Source organism: Phocoena sinus, chromosome 18 (assembly GCF_008692025.1).
Source record: "Phocoena sinus isolate mPhoSin1 chromosome 18, mPhoSin1.pri, whole genome shotgun sequence".
Lineage (NCBI taxonomy): Eukaryota > Metazoa > Chordata > Mammalia > Artiodactyla > Phocoenidae > Phocoena > Phocoena sinus.
In genome coordinates this window covers 67831539-67849824 of record NC_045780.1, presented here as the reverse complement: position 1 = coordinate 67849824, position 18286 = coordinate 67831539, and the positions used below count along the sequence as shown (strand labels likewise).

The window sequence follows — 18286 nt, the reverse complement described above, 5'->3', positions numbered from 1 at the left end:
TTGTCCCTTGTCCTGGGGGCGTATCGTTTGAAGACTCAACAGGAACTTACGCGTTCAGTTCCTTCTCTTTTTTTTAAGCTGAGGCCCGTTTATCAAAGTTCTCAGGTCTAGATTTTGGCAGGGCTGGGGCTAGAATCCAAGTCTCTTAACTCATCTGATTACACCCCACTGATTCTTCTCTTCTTTTCCTTTCTGGTCAGTTAGCTGGTCAACCATGGCCCCTGTGACTCAGGATTGAGATCTTCCCTTTTCAGTGTTACTCACCGCTGCTCACCTTACACTTCTTCAAGAATTGTCCGGGCTGCCTGAGACCTTCCTTCCCCACCTTTCTTCCTGGGCAGGGCCTCTCTGGGTGTTTGCTGAAGGTGGCCTCTGCACTGTAGCGATCCCATGGCATCTTGAAGCTTTGTCACCTTTTCCCTGGAGCTGTCGAGATCAAAATGCTCTCGTGTGATCAGTAGATGCTGCGGTGTTTTTTAAGGCAGATTAAAAGACACTGTCGCAAACTTACAGGGAATGCACGCTTGGCTGGGGAGCTTAAGAAAGCGTGTCACGTTTCGTGCAAACCCTTACCTCCCTTACCCTTTACTCTGGCTTATGGCAAAAGCCAGTTCTTCCGTTTGCTTGGATCAGACCCAGCAACTCTTAGCTGGAACTCATTGTGAAGATGTTTGTGAAATTCTCTTCCCAGGTTTGTTGACGCAGGAGGTGTGGGAAGTGCAGATAAGGTTCAGGGCCCGAGTCCTGAGGTTTGTCAGGAAAGGCTGCCGGAGGCTGGGGCCTGAGGGTGGGGGGATGTGCCCCTGGGCTGGCAGCTCTTGTCTGGAGCCGTGCCTGACGAAAGACCTGTTTCCAGTGATTGCCCCCGTCTGAGGCTCGTCTGGCGGGGCGGTTACGCTCTTTGACGGGCACGTCTGCTCTGCTGGTACGCACACTCGGCCTCTTTCCAGTCCCCCCGTCTGTCCTTGCGTGTCTGTCTGGCCAGTTTCCCCGCTAGTCTCCGCGTGACAGCTCGAGAGCTTGCAGCCCCGGGGGCCCTGGGGAAGCAGGGCGCTCTCAGCAGTTTCACGTTGGGGCACACGTGCTGATTCTCAAAGGCAGGTGGGCTTGGGGTGAGGCTGGACTGTACCTGCCTCACCAGCATCCTCACGGCCCTGGACTGTACCTGCCTCACCAGCATCCTCACGGCCCTGAACTGAAGGGGGTGTCGGCCTTAAGTCTCGTGTGTGCGTCTAGAGCCCTGCTTGACACAGTCGTCTCTGGAGCCGGTGCATTTGGCCCCTTGTCATCTGCCAGGGCTGATGATGGCGACCTCGGCGCTTGATCTGAGCACAGCATGTCTAAGTCGTGTTGGCCCATATGCCTGAAGAGGCATATTCTTTTTAAGGTGACTTGGGGTGGCTTAGTGTAAGGAGTCCCCAGACTGTGGAGGTGGGGCCACAGGAGTGAGCTCCGCTCTGCCCCCCGCGAAGCCTGTGGGATCAACGATGGAGCCGGGGTCTTCGACGAAGAACCTCCATCTTTTCCCCCTTCCTTTGTAAGGATATTAGGATGGTGTGCTAGTGGATGGATTGGAGACTTGGGTGAGAACCTTGTCCCCTTCTCTGTACTCATCCCTTCTGTCCTTGCCGTAGCTGAGCCCAGCGCTGTGGTGAAGATCTACGTCTTCAGTGAATGCGACACTGCATGTCGGGCGCTCTGACAGGGAACGGGGTGCAGGGGTGCTGAGAGGAGGTCGGAGTGATCTGGGGAGGGCTTCACAGACGCAGGCTTTTCAGCCCTTCAGAGATGAGGGAAGGACCTTCAGACCAAGCCCACTGGGGGAGAGGAGAGCCGTTTGCACTGGAATTGTAGGTCGAGGAGAAGAACGTGGTAGACTTCCTGTTAACTAAACGACTCCCGTAGAGGCTGAGGGGCCAGTGTCAGTGTTCTCCTGTAAATAACTTTCCCTTTTTTTTGGTCTCAAAAGCAGCACATAGTCTTTAATCTGGAAAGTACCGGAAGAAATGAGATGAAAAGAAAAGCATCTGTAGGCCTAGTACCCAAGCACAAGCTAAGTTATTTTGGTGTCCAGTCATGTCTGAAATAACTGTTTGCAGTCTAACCATGGTGAAAGATGGAAACAGTGATGTGTTGATGGAAAAAAAAAAGATGAGTGGAAACACAGTGGGATTGGCCGTCAGTTGGAATCTGAAAGGCTAGCCTGTCCACTGGCACGTGACTGGCCCTCCTTTCCCGATGCCAGCCCATGGACTCCCCTGGTCCGTCTTCAGGACCAGGAATTACCCACCTCCTGGCTAATGTGCCCTGGAGGTGGGGGAAGGACGTGAGTGGGAAAAGCATCCAGCTTGGGGACTCATGACAGGTTTTATCCTAGCGTGAAGTGATGGTTGGGCTGTGTATTGCTATGGAGTTGCTCATAAATGGTTTTATACCTCTAGATGCCACTTGCTAATGTGTTCCTAAATATTGCCTCTGATTAAGCAAATAGTTTCTATTAAATCCATGAGCTATGTTTTTGACTAGTTATAACTGTTACTTGCAGTTCTCCATGTTTTTTTTCCCTCTTCCTCTTGCGGTTCTTTTTTCTTTTTTTGGCCACGCTGTGCAGCTTGCAGGATCTTAGTTCCCCGACCAGGGATTGAACCCATGCTCCCTGCAGTGGAAGCGCAGATTCTTAACCACTGGACCGCCAGGGAAGTCCCCCTCTTATGGTTCTTGATACAATATTTGGTATACATAAATTTTTTATGCCACTTCAATTGTATTTTGTCTGCAGAGATGTAGCCAGCGTACTTTTACTTGGTATTGCAAGGATTTGGAGAGTTGTTGTATACTGGTAGCACCCCACTCGCATCCCCTCACCCCTGTTGCTCATCGGTAGCAGATAATTCTGTGTTGTCCCTTTTAGGGGAATTCTATCCAGAACTAACCACATACGGAGAAAAAACATCTGTTCACAAAGAAACATCCACAGTTCAGAGCACCTGCCTTTGTAACTTTGGACTTAGGCTCACATTGAAAACCTCTGTTTTCTCTTAGTAGCTAAATTTCCTATCTTTCCCACATGGTGGTAAAACAGTTCTCTTCTTACACCTCAGTTGCTTTGGAAAATGACCTTGCCCACATAACTTTTATTTTAAAATCCAGACGCATGTTCTAAGTCTGATGCCTTATTCCGTAGATACAGTGCTAGAACATCGTAAGTACAATTGAGTTTTTGTATCAGCGTCGTTGTTGAGTACTTGATACTTCAGTGAGTTAATGTGCCATAGCCACGTAATCATTCTTCTGAGATTTAGCATAAGTAATGCTGCTGTTGCATATTGTGGGCAGCCTTAACCGTTTTCTGAATATAAGATTTATTTAGGGTAGATTCCTGGAAGCGGAATGAATTGGTTTCAACGAGGGTGGATGTTTTTATGGTTTTTGCTACATGATGCCGAATGGCTTGCCGTTTATTCCAGTGCCAGTCGAGGTTTCCAAATTCGTCAGCAGGATGTTAGACGTCTGCAGAGGGAGGCTGAAGGCAGGAAGAGCTCTCGGGAGCCCCCCACAGAAGTCCCAGGGATGGAGGACAGCCCTGCACTAAGCCAGGGGCAGGAAGGGGACCCAGGGCACCGAGAGGTCGAGAGCGGCACACCTGGCACCTGGCTGATTTAGGAGGATCCAAAGAGAAGTTCAGCGGGGCAGGCCGGGCCGAGGCTCGGGCTCCTGGCCTGGCTGCCTGGGGGAGTGACACACGTTTTGTCTTGATGTGGCTCTACTGGTGACCCTCCCCAGGGAAGAAAGTGAGAGCAGTGCCTGTGCCTCTTCTCTGAAGACCTCGGAGGTGCGTTATGGGTGGGGCTGGGAAGGCTGTTACATCGGTCGACTTCAGTTGGTCTGTATTGTCAGACAGGAAGCAGGTGCAGGCCCTTGAATTCTTGCTGCCTGTCAGTTGTCCGGCCCGGAGCCTGATAGCAAGCCCTCAGGTCTCTGAAGGAAATGAGCACAGGCTCGTTTCCCATGATAGGCTGCTAGCAGACACCATCATCGGCTGGGCTTTCCAGAAACAGAGTGTATTTAAGTGATTACGGGACGCTGGGGGGTCTGGAGGTGCATCCATCAGGGATCATCTCTATCTACATGGCCATAAGCCAGATTGTTGTCGAGTGGCAGGCTTAGCAAACGGTAGCAGTTGAATGAAATCCAAGAGAGGCAGGCAGCTGCGGAGTTGCACAGACTTGAAAGGAACCGCTACCATATAGGAGTCGTGTACTCGTCATTTTTGCCTCTGTTCTCGCAAGTCGCCCTTTCTCCTTGTACCTGTGCCCTTCCTCCTGTCCTCCTGCGGCCGCCACGGTTACAGGTGCTCACTGCACCCAGCAGAGGAAAGGAAGGTAGGAACATTACTCCCGATACTGGATCTTCCAGATTCATCCCTTTAGTACAAACTGAGTGCAAAGAGTTTACAGCAAGGCTTGCTGTCTGTTATTCCCACCTTCACTGGAACAGAAGGAAGTAGAAGGTGTGCTGGGCATCGTCCCCACCCACTGCTGCCCGGGGGAGATTGTTGCTAGGACTTCTCGTACGTCCTAGGATTGTGGGAACGTGGCAGGTGAATCCTCTCTAGGTTGTTAAAGGTTGGGAACGTCTGGGTCCTGGGGTGACCTGCTCAGTGTTCCAGCCTTTCAATTTCCCTGCCGTGGAGTTGGGAGTGAGGGATGTGTTAGGTTCTGACGTAATTGCCTGGAAGTAGGATGGGTTTGCGGTGCTGTGACGGGAGCAGGGAGGTCGTGTAGGCCGAGTGCAGGAGGCCGTGCCCCTCGCCCCGTTCTTTGCCTGCCTGTGGGGTCCCGCTTCACTTTTCAGCTTCTGTCTTCTTTGCTGTGTCTTGGTTTCGGCTTGTGAGAAAGCCTGCCAACCAGAACGCTTCTCATTCCCAGCACACGGTCAGGGAACCCATTCATCTCTGCACTGAGCAGGTGTGGCCACAGCCTGGGCCGGGCAGGAGGGTTGGGCAGCTGGACAGCGGCTGCCCCGCCCGGCGCCTGATTCTTGCCGACAATGAACACGACCAAGGCTCTAGATGTAACTGACCTGTCACTCAACCGGAAGTGAGGAACCGGAAGAACGCGTGCATGGCAGCAGGAAGGAGCCAGAGGAATCTGGAGTTTGGGGCCTCTTTCTCCCTTAGGTCAGTGGCACTGGGGAGACTGGGAGTGGACAGTTCTAGATGAGAAGAGCCTTAGCTGACCTACCAGTCAGAGCAACATAAGGGCCTTGCTTGGATCCTGATTCAGATAGACCAGACCGTGAGAAGACTTGTTTTGAACAGTTGAGAAAATTTAATTAGTACATGATATTGGGTAATTATTGTTAATTTTAGGTGTTGCTAAAAGCCCCTTCGTTGGCAAACTGAAGTACTCGGGGGGAAAAAAAGTCATGACTCGTGTGATTTACTTTAAGCTGTAATGGCGATAACACAGCCTGTGTGGTGGATTGTTCGCTCTTAAACCCTGTGATGGGCATGTGGGGATGCCTCTGGTTGATGTTCTCTACTTCTGTGGGTGTGTGGGCGTCCTCTCTAAGTCCTGGGTGCCACGTGAAGCATCTTGCACGACCGCCCTAGCGACCACCCTAGCGTTCGTCCCAGTTTACAGAGGACGGAGCTGGGCTCCACAGGTTGGGTGTTCTGTCTCAGGTCGCAGGACCAGCTGGAGAGCTGGCGTTGAACCCCGTCCGAGGCCCGGCTTCTGAGCATCGCTGGACAGGGTGGTTCGCAAACATGCTTTGGCCCCCGGACATGCCCTCCCCGCTCACCTCGGGTTCCCTGTTCCCTTGACTCAGGGACCTAAATGAGCGTGGGATGTCTCCCACCTCCAGCAGCAAAGGCAAGAGGAGAAATCGTTAAGAGCCGTCTTCCGTGTCGAGGCAGAAGATGTTCTGTGTGTTAGCTTTTCGCCTGGGTGTTGCCTATTTTGAAATGATACCAAAGGCATATCTTTTCTTATTTTGAGTCAAGAATGAGTATCCTTTTCAAAACCTTAGAAGCACGTTGAGATGCTTTTCCTCTGAAGTATGTCTCTGAATGCTTTACTGTTGCAGGCAGACATCTGGTCCCTGGGCATAACGGCGATCGAGCTTGCCAAGGGGGAGCCTCCGCATTCCGAGCTGCATCCCATGAAGGTTTTATTCCTCATTCCAAAGAACAACCCCCCGACGCTGGAAGGAAACTACAGCAAACCCCTCAAGGAGTTTGTGGAGGCCTGTTTGAATAAGGAGCCGAGCTTTGTGAGTATTTTGAGATCAGAACGGGCGTCTCCTCCTCTGGGGCCTGATTGGTCAGGATACATCTTACTTGGCATGTCTTTAATCACTATTATCAGCTGTCTTCGTGATTTCATTTATTTTTCTTTTTCTAAATGGGTGTGATTAATTGCTTTGATTGCAAATTTGTTTTTTATTGTTATTTTATCTTTTAAGGATGAAAAATCTACTTATTTTCTTTCAGATTTTCTAGTATCTCATACCTCATTGAACTTGAAGACTGTTCTCCTTAATATTATACGTGGAACCATACATTTTTAATATTTATAGTGGAGGGTCAGGCTATTTAGCTGTTTTAGTAACCGCAGAGTCTGGCCTGAAAAACAATGGCTAATTAGGTATTTAAAGTAAATGTTTTCAGTTTCTTCTGGGCATGTGTGAGGAGGGAAAAGAGGAATGAGATAGGAATGTACGCCCACCTTGCTTTCCCCTCTTCCTTCTTACTGTCTTTACTGTTGAGTTGTCTCTGGGAGAGCCACGTGGCAGTGATGGCAACATGGCTTTAGCCTAGTTTTCTCTCTGAATTAGGACTTTTGAAAAAAAGTTGTCTGGGCTTCCCTGGTAGAGCAGTGGTTGGGAGTCCGCCTGCCGATGCAGGGGACACGGGTTCGTGCCCCGGTCTGGGAGGATCCCACATGCCGTGGAGCGGCTGGGCCCGTGAGCCATGGCCGCTGAGCCTGCGCATCCGGAGCCTGTGCTCCGCAACGGGAGAGGCCACAACAGTGAGAGGCCCGCGTACAGCAAAAAACAGTTGTCTGTGTATCTGGGGTGGCATGGAGCACCTCACGTCCTTGTTTTGTTTGAGTTTTCCAGCAGGGTTAGCCGAAGGTCAGGCTGAAACTTCTGAACCCACACCCACCCCCCGCCTTCTTACGAACCCTTATCTAAAAATATGTGGTTAGTTTTACGAGAGCACCATGCTTTCCTAATGTGGTACCAGTTTTGGTAATGGAATTCAATGAGGAATGCAGCGTTTTCTAAGAACCTCCAGGGGATGCAGAGCGCACCACTCATCGGGTGCCGGGCGGGCTGCTGTTCTTCGTGTCCGTGGGGCTCGGGACATTGTTATCAGGAGTCTGTTCCGAGCCCCAAGAAGACACACCCACGTGCCTGCACATCTTCCCATTACAAGCGTGTTTGTGGTGTCTGCTTGCTGGCCCAGTGCACACATCTCCACCCCGACCTCTAGCCCAGACGCCCTGAGGGGAGGATGCGATGCTTGGAATTAGACAGACACGTGGACAGGGACTGAGAAATGCCTGAAGTGACCCAGGTTTTTCGCAGGCTTGTGTTTGAGAAGCGAGCCTGGCTCTTGTTTAGGAAGCTTTAGTAATTCAGAGCAAGTGGGGACACGGTCTGACTCGCGTGATTTGTGTGTTCCCGCTGGCCGCTCCTGTTTGGGCTGCGTGGTTTTCTTGGGAAGCGTACTCCCTATAGTTGGGTTTGCCACTCTCAAGGGCAAAGCAAGTGGCCGAGTTCACTGGCCGTGCTGAGCCCAGAGCCTGGATGAAGTCCTCACCCCGATCACAAGGAAAAAGGCAGACCTGGGAGACCAGCATTTCTGAATTGGGAAGGCTGATGACTAAGAACGTGGGTACCCTTTCAGCGTCCAAGGAACGGGTATCTCCTGGCTTTCTTCCAGTTGGATTTAAATTAACATTTATCTTATTGTTTGGGAGGATAGAGCCAAGCAGTAAGATAGAAAGTTAGCCAGGTGATACAGAACATGTTTTCTCTCTTGCCAGCGTTAGCAGCGATGATTGAATGATGATCTGTGAAATGCTCTGCAACATTTTCTTTGTAAATGCATTTTTCTGGGGAGGGGGTTCCTGCTTTCATCAGATGGTTACCTCCAGAATGTTAAGGACCCTATTAGATACTAGATACCTTGTCCACACTGTGAACGGGATCCCACCCACAGGAGCCAAATGACATTCTTTGACTCAGTCTTAAAGGAAACAACTTTGAAGTAGGACTCTGTCTTTATGTATCAGCTTGGTTGCTGGGCGTTTTGAGGCAGAATTCTGTCCTTTGGGGTGGAGTCAAGTAGAATGTAGAGAACTTGACCTCATGCCTTTTCTCTTTGCTTCGTTTGGTGTGTTTTCCAGAGACCCACCGCTAAGGAGTTACTGAAGCACAAGTTCATAATCCGCAACGCAAAGAAAACATCCTACTTGACTGAGCTCATCGACAGGTACAAGAGGTGGAAGGCCGAACAGAGCCACGAGGACTCCAGCTCCGAAGACTCGGACACGTAAGTCCACTCCGCCTGAGTCCTGCGGGATGTCCGTGACCGGGGGGCGTGTCCCCAGCCCCAGGCCGTGTCTGAGCCCCATGCCGTACTTGATGTGGGCCTGTTCATTCTCATCTCTTGGTTGGGGTGGGTTTTGAGGTTTTTTTTTCTTTTTTTTAAAAAAAAATCCAGGCTGACGGTGCTTCTTGTGTTAGTATGGGACTATATTTGGGAGTCTTTGAGTCTCTTTTCGTTGCCAGTGGAGTTTCTCTGAGTAAAATCTGTGACAGAGCTGTGCGTAAAGAACTAGACCTGGTTTCTTCCTTCGTTATACCTCCTACTTTTACAATGCTACTGATCAGGTGAAATGGCTTTAAATATATTTCTAGAAACATATAAATGAGGGTATTAGTGATTCTGTGTCGTGTTCTGGTATATGCCTGGCGTTGTAAACGCTCTGTGCCAGGAAGGTACTATAAACTGGTGTCAGGTTAAGCATCTAGGAAATCCATCAGCTAAAGAGGTGAAGTAGGTCTGGGAGCCATTTGGGTTTGTAGAGGTGGAGAGAGCGGGACCAACTGCTCTGGCGTGAAGGAAGAGGGAAGCCGTGAAGGGGAGGTCAGGAGTGGAGGTTTAGCAAGTCAGATCCTCGCCTGCGCCCCTTCATACCTCGGTCAGAATTTCAAGCTGACCCACGGCCCAGGTCCACGTGCCAGGCCAGTGGGAGGAGACCCAGAATATTTTTCAAGGTTCCCACGTGATTCCATTGCAGAGTCAGGGGTGAGAACCACGGGCTAGGACGTTGCTGGGGTCTTGATGTTGAGCCGTGAGCGTGGTGGGCATGGGGCTGAAGAGACGGGCGGGGAGAGGCCAGACGTTTACCGTGGGTCTGGGTACCGCAGGTGGGGACGGTCCGGCTTCAGCAGTGTCGCGGGTCCACTGAGAAGACAGCACTGGAGAAGAGGCTGGTCTGGGGAGGCCAGGGCACAGGAAGCTGGGTTTGATGTGGGACACGTTCAGATGTCCAGTAGGATGTGTCCAGTTTAGAGCAGCGTCGAGATTTGGTGTTGAGGCGGGATATCTAGGCAGACAATATGGGTTTAGAGCCACCACTCTGTGAACGGTCACTGGAGCCCTGAGAACCTACCTGCGGAGAAGGGCCAGAGGCCGAGGACCAAATGCTGGGAGACACCAGCGTGAAGGAAGAGCCTGTGGGCAAGCTGGGTCGGAGGAGATCTGGGCGCAGTGTGGCCCCAGGAGCCCAGGGCCTCTGGAGGAGGGTGAGCGGTGGTAGCATTTGCTGGTGAGCCCGTAGGCAGGATGGTAAGGAGGGAACAGCGGCTTCTGGTCCAGAGGCGGGCAGGGGACAGGGGGCCTCGGCCGGGTAGATTTTGGAGTGAGTGGAAGGTAAGAGACGGAGGTGGGAGTGTGGAGTATAGGTGACGCCTCCAAGCCCTGTGGCTGAAGGCAGGGGGCGGCGCTGAGCAAGCAGAAGGACTGCGCGCTCAGGTGTGGTGGGACGGAGCCAGTGGAGACTGTTCTCCAGGAGAAGAGACTCGGGAGAGACGGTGTGGGTGCGGCAGCTCTGTGAGAACTGCATCCCCATGGGGTCTCTCTTTGTGAGGTCGGAGGCGGGGTCGGCTTCTGCAGCCCAGGAGGGCCTGGAGGGGAGGGGACAGGACCGGAGGCAGGCATGGAGCATGGGGGGCAGGGTCTCCCCACGCAGCCTCCCTGTGGAGCTGGCCCTCACTCACGGGGTCACCTGCATTTCTGTGTTAAGGGAAACGGACACAGATGGCCAAGCATCCGGAGGCAGCGACTCAGGGGACTGGATCTTCACGATCCGGGAGAAAGATCCAAAGAGTCTTGAGAATGGAGCTCTTCAGCCGTCGGATTTAGAAAGAAATAAGGTACGTTTGCTCTTGCAGAGTGACTAACACTTGGCATCAGTCAGCAGCATTTTTGAGTCACTTTTGTGTGAAGCCTGCTGTTTTCGTGGTCTTTGTGGGCCCTCAGCGCAGCCTGTTGTGGAATTTTGCTGTCAGGGAATCGACAGATCAGGAGACGATGTTCTGTCTGACTCCCCGGCGAGGCCGACCCGCGAGTCTGGACTCTGGTCCGCCCTGCGGTGCTGATTGCTGCTCTCTGGCCCTGCCGCCAGATCAGCATTTCCTGACACTTGCACATACCGGGGCAGTGGGGAGGTGGGCTTAGTGTTTGAAACGACTTTCCAGCTCTCTTGATGAGACTAGGCCTGTGTTACTCATCAAGGTACCGTAATTGGGGGATTGAGTGTTGTTTAAGGAATCTTAAAAATAAATATATTGCTTTTGGTACCTGTGTACTTAATTTTGATGAATTGGTTTTGTGCCTGTTTAAGTTAATGAAAAGCAGTAGTTTTAGGATCGTTTTGAAGCACAGTGGTGTAGTTTCTCTTCGGCAAGTGCAGACCAGTGGCTGTCCCCTGGTGACCCTACAAATCCCGCTCTGAGAAGCAGATAGCAGTCACTATGTGCTCAGATAGAGGCTGCAGAAGAAACAAAAGGCAGCGCTGTCATAGGACAGCCGCTTCCAGCTCTGGTGTGCGCGCCATTTCCAGGCCTCCTCAGTCAGGTCCTCTCCATACCAGCGGTGCAGTTCAGCATCGCCTGTGTCCACGCAGGGTGCCGCTTCCTGGCGCTCTGGTGCCTCTCCACCGTGCATGGTATCTGTAGTCCTCCGTAGTCCAGTGAAAACACAGTAGGACAGTCCTTTGCAGATGCTACAGCAGACGTGTATCTGAAGTTCACTGAATTATTGCAAATGTGAGTATTAAATATTTCTCATTACTCTCTCCCCACCCCGCTGCCCGCCAAGATGAAAGACATCCCAAAGAGGCCTTTCTCTCAGTGTTTATCTACAATTATTTCTCCACTGTTTGCAGAGGTAAGATGCCCAGTTGACCTTTGGGGAGGTGCGAGGGGAAGAAGGGGGAGCAGTTGCCCCGTCTGTGGCAGGGTTGCCCGTGAAATTTGGGGGGTTAGACTGGCTGTCTCTGGGAGGCCAGCTGGGATGGACGGGTCCCTGCCTTCCAGGAACGCCTCTTGCTTTCCCGGGGGCCGTCTTCCATCCAGCCCCTCCTGGGAACTGTCGCTGTGTCGCTGCCAGGAGCGTACACGTGGGATGTCAGCAACCCAGTCCCAGTCCGTATGTTACTGGGACAATTTTTAACTTCAGTTGTGCTGTTTTCTACAAAATCTAGTTGGGTGCAGCCTAACATCTTTGCCTCGACAGACTTACGTATGGCAATGTGAAAAACAGATTTTTACTTTAAGGAGACATCAATTCCCTGGGGTGCTCATGTTTCCTGTGGAGCCCCCAGAGTAGTGGCTTCACCCAGCAGGGCCCCTGATCGCTGGCGAGCGGCCACTGCAAACAGGGGCCCCTCCCTGTGCCCTCTCAGGGGACCCTGCCCGGTAGGTGTGTGTTATGCGTACAGCATTTGGAGGTGTTTCAAGGGCGGGTTTTATGGGGGTGAACATTGTTCATCTGGTTAGTAGCTGATCGGAGGATAAGTTGGAAATAACCCCTTCCTGTCACTTTCTTGTGCCCCTTCCTGGCCCAGGCTGCCTTTAAGGTAATTCAGTGAGTCGCCTAGTACCTTCTGTTTGGGTGGTGATCCAGAGCCCTCCAGGGAGGCTGTAGCAGGGGACCTTGGACTTGAGGTGGGTGGCCCAGGGTGGGAAGGAAGTGCCACCCATGGGCGCATCCCTGTCCCCTGCTTGGCCTGAACGCCAGTCGCACGGTGCCTCCCCCTTGGCGGAGCTCCTGGCTGGCCTCAGTCTCCAGGCCTTCCCCGACCCAGATCTGTCTCACCATTGTGCCCAAGGGACAGGTTGAAACCACTGAACACTCCGGGTTCAGGTGGAAAAGTGAACAGCAACAGGGCAGGCGGAGGCCCCTCTGTGTCGCTTTCTGCCTGCGGCCTTGGCCTGGGATGCCTGTTGGACCCCGTTTGCTCTTTGGTAGGTTCTTTGGGCAACTGGCCCGTCAGGTTTTCCAGACACTCCGCTGCTTTCCCGCGATCCTGACTGCATTTTACTAGGATAGCTGGGCAACGGGGGAAAAGGGCATAGATTTTCTCATTTGTCTGAAGCTGTGTGTTTCTTATTGGGCACATGAAAAAAATCCATTCCGAAGGCATTATCCAGAATTAATGAACTAAGCCTAAATGTACTAATGTTTCGGTTTTGTTTAGCTGCCCTAAAGGTAACCTCCCAGGCGTCTTTTCCCGTATGTTTTTGTTATTAATGTTTGGTAACCTCACGTTCAGAGCGTCCAGTGTGCATTGTTTGCATAATACTCCGCAGTCTCGCTACTTAAGCAGCGTCTCCCCATGTTACAAATGAGGACGTTCCGGGCGTCCCTCAGTATGGGCCAGGGGCTCCCTCCAGTGGTGGTGACGGGGCGCGTCTGGCAGCCGTGGGCAGCAGCGGGTGGGGTGGTGGGTGGGGTAGGGGAGTGGGAGGGAGGTCGGGTGGGGTGGTAGGTGGGGTGGGGGAGTGGGAGGGAGGTCGGGTGGCGGGCTGCCCACTCGGGGCTTGTAAGTCCGGTTGTGTTTAGTCGTTAAGGGGCCAGGGGTCCCAGATGGACAGAAGCGCCGCCTCCAGGCTGACCGTTGCGGTCGCTGACACGGTGGAACAGGCACAGACACTCCGGCCTCAGCGCCAGGCCCGTCCTGTCCCTCTGTCTGTCCCTGTAGCTGGGAGGGGAGAAGCCATGGACGTAGAGTGAGCCTGAAGCGGGGTGGCGGCGTGTGGTCCCAGCAGCCCGAGAAGCTGCTGGAGGCTCTGACTTGCACGCCGAGCAGCTCCCCCTACTCCTGGCGCATCCGGGGCGCATCCCGGAAAGACGGGAGTTGACCTTAAACTGTGGGAGGTGCCTGCAGACACTGGTGTGGTTTCCCGTGGGCGCAGAGGTGCCGAGAGGACATCAGCCTCCCAGGGTTTAGGGCTGTTGCTTGTTTACATGAAATGGAGTATTTCGGCAGCACCCTGCCCACAACGGCAGTCTGTCCGGAGGCCTCAGCACCAGCCTGGTTACCGCGGGAGCTGTGCGTGCACCACAGCTTCGGGGCACACACCAGAGCCAAGTGGGCGTGAAATGGCTTTGCTGGTGGAAGATTAGGGTGGAAATGGAAAAAGAAAGCAGAGGGAGCAGATGCCACGATCACATTCTGAAAAGGCACATAGAAGCCGGTGTGTTTCCTTCCCGGGGAAGGGTAGAGACTGGGGTGGGGCTCAGGCCCAGCCTGTGCCTAGTGCTCTTAGCCTCCAGAAGGGGAGGGATCCGAGCCGACCCTGTGGCCGGGGCAGTCGGGTCGTGTCACTCCTTAAACAGCCGCCCGTGGCTTCCCGTGCTTGGGCGAGTCACGCCGTTCCTCGCTTTGGTGTTTTCAGTTGAAGGAGAAGAGCCAGGCGTGTGGAGGCAACCTGCGGTCCCTCGAGGAGCTGCGCGGGGCCGTCTACCTGGCGGAGGAGGCCTGCCCCGGCATCTCGGACGCCATGGTGGCCCAGCTTGTGCAGCGGCTGCAGAGGTGAGTGGCTTGAAGCAGAATCGAGGGGGAGAAGGCTGTTCTCCGGAATTAGAGAAGTCTGTGCGAATGAACCAGGTGAACCTGGACACTTCGGGGAGGGACCACAGAGCTTTGTGGTGGTGGCTCCCGCGGCATCAGCCCAGGATGACTTCAGGGTGCCGGTCTGCTCTCCTGATGCAGCCTCGTGACCAGCCAGAGGAGTGCAGTCCCGAGCCCGGACTCTCCGTTTGGTTTTATGCTTCAAAGCCAGGTGTCCAGAAACACCAGAGATGGGGGCTCGGTGAGTTCCGTGAGACCGGACACAGATGCGGTCTATGTGAGGGCTGTGTGGGTCCTCGCCTCTGCCTCAGCGCCGGAAACAACCTTGTGGTGGCCGGGAGCTCCGTCCGCGGCAGCCTGCAGGGGGCGCCCTGTCCCCGCCAGCGGCCCTGGTGGAATGGGCTCCAGGGTGAGGAGGAAGTGGGGCTGCGGATCTGTCCCCCCGCCCGGTCCCTCAAGCTTGTTTGGGGGAGCCTCCCTGTGGAGGAGGTAGGTCGCACACGTGCAGTCACCTGGGGGTGTTGGAGAGAGTGGAGGTGAACCGTCCAGCAGCTCTGTGACCCGAGCTCTCCTGCACACCCCGAACCTTTCTCTCTCCCCGAAACGCCAGGCAGATCAGTGCTTTGAAATTCACCTTCCAGGTGTGTTGTCCAGGAAGCGAGCTTTTTCTAAAGGACGGCTGCTCCTTGATGGGAATTAGGAGTGTCTCAGATCTTTTCTGAGATGTCGGCTGGATGGCGCATGGAGAAGTTTGGGGCGTGTAGGGTCACTTTTGCCACTTGGAAGTGGTGATGAAGGGGCTGCCCGCTGTCCTGTGAAGTGTCCCTCTAAAGTGGGACATCAGAGAAAACCTCAGGTTTGTTCTGTAGAACTCAGGCTCCCTCATGAAAACATCCCAACTTTCTAACCTGCTCTCACGTTTAGGCTGGAGAACTTTGAGGCAGTTGAAGGACTCCAGTATGCTTTTTTGGGTGAAGTTGGTTTTAATAGCGTTCTTAACCCACTGCATCCAAAGTCTTGTTTCGGTATAAAGGTCTTTCACCATCGTTGTAGGGCTGAGTCTTTGCAGTCAGTGTGTGTTTCACACTTAAACGGCACATCTCATTGTGAAGTCGGTGCTGGGAGCCACTGTGGCGAGTGTGACCGTACATAACACAGGTGTACTGCTTGCCGTCTGCATTACGTTAACATTTTACTCCCCATTCTCTCTGGTTCTCTCTTGTCCTTCTGTCCTTTGTGACGTGGGACTCTCTCTCCTCAGCCATCAGATGACCTGCTCCAGCGGCTCCCTGCCTGGTCCCTTTCGGGCTCTCTGAGCTCTTCCCGTGTGTCCCCTCTCCAGAGGCCACCAAAGCACAGTGGCCGTCGCTGACACTTCAGACCCGTTTTGCTCCTGGATGCATTGCTCCAGTGGGTCGCCTCAGAGACGACAAGGACCAGCTTTTGTCCAAAGCATTTTCAAAGACCTTTGTGTATCTTAGTTTGAGTTAGTGTGTGGATTCTTTTGTGTGGCATCAACTCCTCCCATGACTTGGGCATTTACATCTCTCGAAAAGTGAGTCTCAGGATCCGTGGCTAAAGCGTGCTTTCTTAGTCATTTGTTCCGTGGGCGAGTGCTATGTACTTTAAACGCCTTAGGAGAGGAGCTCTAATTTGGAATGTTGGCTACGAGTCCCATCAAACTCGTCCTCAGCCGTCTCCTGTGGCTGGGTGACCACCCCGGTTTTGAGGCTGCTGAGGGAATCTTGGCCACGAAGCGCACCCGTCCCCCTTTTTGGTGTTCCAAAGTGAGACGGTGCCGCAGAATTACTGGAAACAGGAGAAAGTGCCCATCCCACCATCATCGTTTTGGGTGCGCTGCCTTCCATTGCTGTATACAAGTCATGAACTTACCCAAGTTTTTAGATATTCTTGGGTGTTCATGTAGAATAAATTGTGTAAAACTAGACATGTGTAATTCTGTGTACACTTCTTAACCTGGGTGTATTTTTCATATTGCTTAAATATTAGTACGATTTTTCACCTCTTAGTTCATTCAGCTTGCTTAATTAACCATTTTCCTACTGTTGGGCGTCAGAACTGTGTCCTAGTTATTGTAATCACAAAACATTTGACAGACAGTCCTAGGAAGTGGATTACTTGAACAAGCGCCAGTATTTGTGTGGCCAGAAAGGGTTTCTTGCACTGACATTCAACTTGGCCGGCATAAGCATCCTTGGGATCTTACCCGTGTCATCGGGTGTTACCGATTTTTCAACTTTTCAAAAATGATTATAAGTGAAGGTGTATCATTTACTACTCTATTCGTGTCTTTTTTTTTTTTTTTTGCGGTACGCGGGCCTCCCACTGTTGTGGCCTCTCCTGTTGCGGAGCACAGGCTCCGGACACGCAGGCTCAGCGGCCATGGCTCACGGGCCCAGCCGCTCCGCGGCATGTGGGATCTTCCTGCACCGGGGCACGAACCCGTGTCCCCTGCATCGGCAGGCGGACTCTCAACAACTGCGCCACCAGGGAAGCCCTATTCGTGTCTTTTTTTTCTCTCCTGGGAGGCTGAACACATTCTCACTTTTTGTTTCTCTGTGAAAAGTTTTTAGTGTTGGAGTCATGGTTTTCTTAATTTTTATGAATTCTCTACGGAATAATTAGCCCATTGATACTTGCGCCACCTAATTCGTTACAACTTGGGATTGTCTATAAAAACTAGGATTTTGATTATCGCTTGAAGTTTTGCAAATTAATTTGTTTTTAATTTAGAGAAATGACATTGATTTACTTCTACTTCTCTTTTTGTTTTCTCCTAGATACTCTCTAAGTGGTGGAGGAACTTCATCCCACTGAAATTCCTTTGGCATTTGGGTTTTGTTTTTTTCCTTTTTTTCTTCTTCCTCCTCCTCCTTTTTAAAAGTCAACGAGAGCCTCTGCTGACTTCGCTGAAGAGGTGCACCATCGCGGGGGGCCATCCCCCCCACAGCGAGGTCGCCTGTCCAGGGCCTGATGAAGTCTCCAGGTGGGGTGGGGAGGGTCAGCTCCTGCAGGCGAGTATTTTACTTTATTATTCTTGTTTTTAATTCTAACCATAGTGCACATATCAAGGAAAGTGTCTTTAGAAACAAAAATAAACCCTGAAATGTATATTTGGGATTATGATAAGGTGACTGAAGAAATGAAACCTCAGGTATCCTGCTTTACGTTGATAACTCCCCCGCCCTGGGAGACGGAGAGCCGCTCTGGTGGGTCAGTGTACAGATTTGTATATAGTGTCATTTTTAAGGAAACCCTTTTGGCGTGCATAGGGATCACTGTGTACACACTGGCCAAGTGCTTCTGTAGATACCGTCAGTGGGGTAAATATTTGACAGGCCGTAACTCGAGTCTATTGCCTTGCCTTTATTACATGTAAATTTTGAATTATGTGACCAGTGATTTGGGTTTTACTTTGTATTTGCAGGGTTTGCCATTAATAATAATTAACACCCCTCTTATGGAACACTCCTATACTTGTACCTCAACAAACGCAAATTTTCCTCTTGTTTGCCCTACAACCCTTTTGGTACACTTAGAAGTTGATTTCCTTTTTCATCGATGGTACTATTTCTTAGTGTTTTAAATTGGAACATACCTTGCCTCATGAAGCTTTAAATTATTATTTTAAATTTCTCCCCGATGAAGTGTTCTCGTCTCACTTTCATTCGTGCCCTGCCAGTCCTGCACCAGATGTACCGTCCTTCCAGTAGGGTTTTCTGTTGCACCTTGTAGTGAAATCTGCGTATCATCTTTCCCACCTAAACATGTCTGAATGCTTACACAAATAAATTTTATAACACAGATTTTGCATACTCTCCTTGGAACGTGACTCTTGAGAGGGCAGTGCACCTGCCGTGTGTGTGTGTGTGTGTGTGTGTGTGTGTGTGTGTGTATGTATGTATGAGGCTCCGGGAAGAAGTGCCCACATTCAAGCTGTGGAATGTCCAGGTCAGCTCCCTATGCAACTTTTAAAAATGGTCCTGAGAAGATACGGGTGAATATTGCTGATCTGTAAAACTGCTGTCTTCCCAGGGAACTGGAGGGAAGGTTGTTGGTTTTTTTTAAAGGAGATGGTGTCCGCCAGTTTGTCCGCCAGGTGTCTG

General features: G+C 52.0%; 1 protein-coding gene across 3 annotated transcripts in view; it reads left to right on the top strand.

Annotated features, from left to right (window-relative positions):
* The window catches only part of STK24 (serine/threonine kinase 24), a 103085-nt gene extending 85099 nt beyond the window's left edge, over window positions 1–17986 (top strand). For 2 of the 3 annotated variants that reach the window (XM_032611164.1, XM_032611165.1), the window contains 7 exons: window positions 6091–6276; window positions 8421–8566; window positions 10326–10455; window positions 11402–11470; window positions 13984–14120; window positions 14301–14400; window positions 16961–17986. In XM_032611164.1, coding sequence (XP_032467055.1) covers window positions 6091–6276; window positions 8421–8566; window positions 10326–10455; window positions 11402–11470; window positions 13984–14120; window positions 14301–14400; window positions 16961–17227 — 1035 coding nt within the window. In that variant the 3' untranslated portion in view covers window positions 17228–17986. The remainder of the gene's footprint in view (window positions 1–6090; window positions 6277–8420; window positions 8567–10325; window positions 10456–11401; window positions 11471–13983; window positions 14121–14300; window positions 14401–16960) is intronic. The other variant, XM_032611166.1, reaches the window with a different exon arrangement.
* The last annotated feature ends 300 nt before the right edge of the window (window positions 17987–18286 follow it).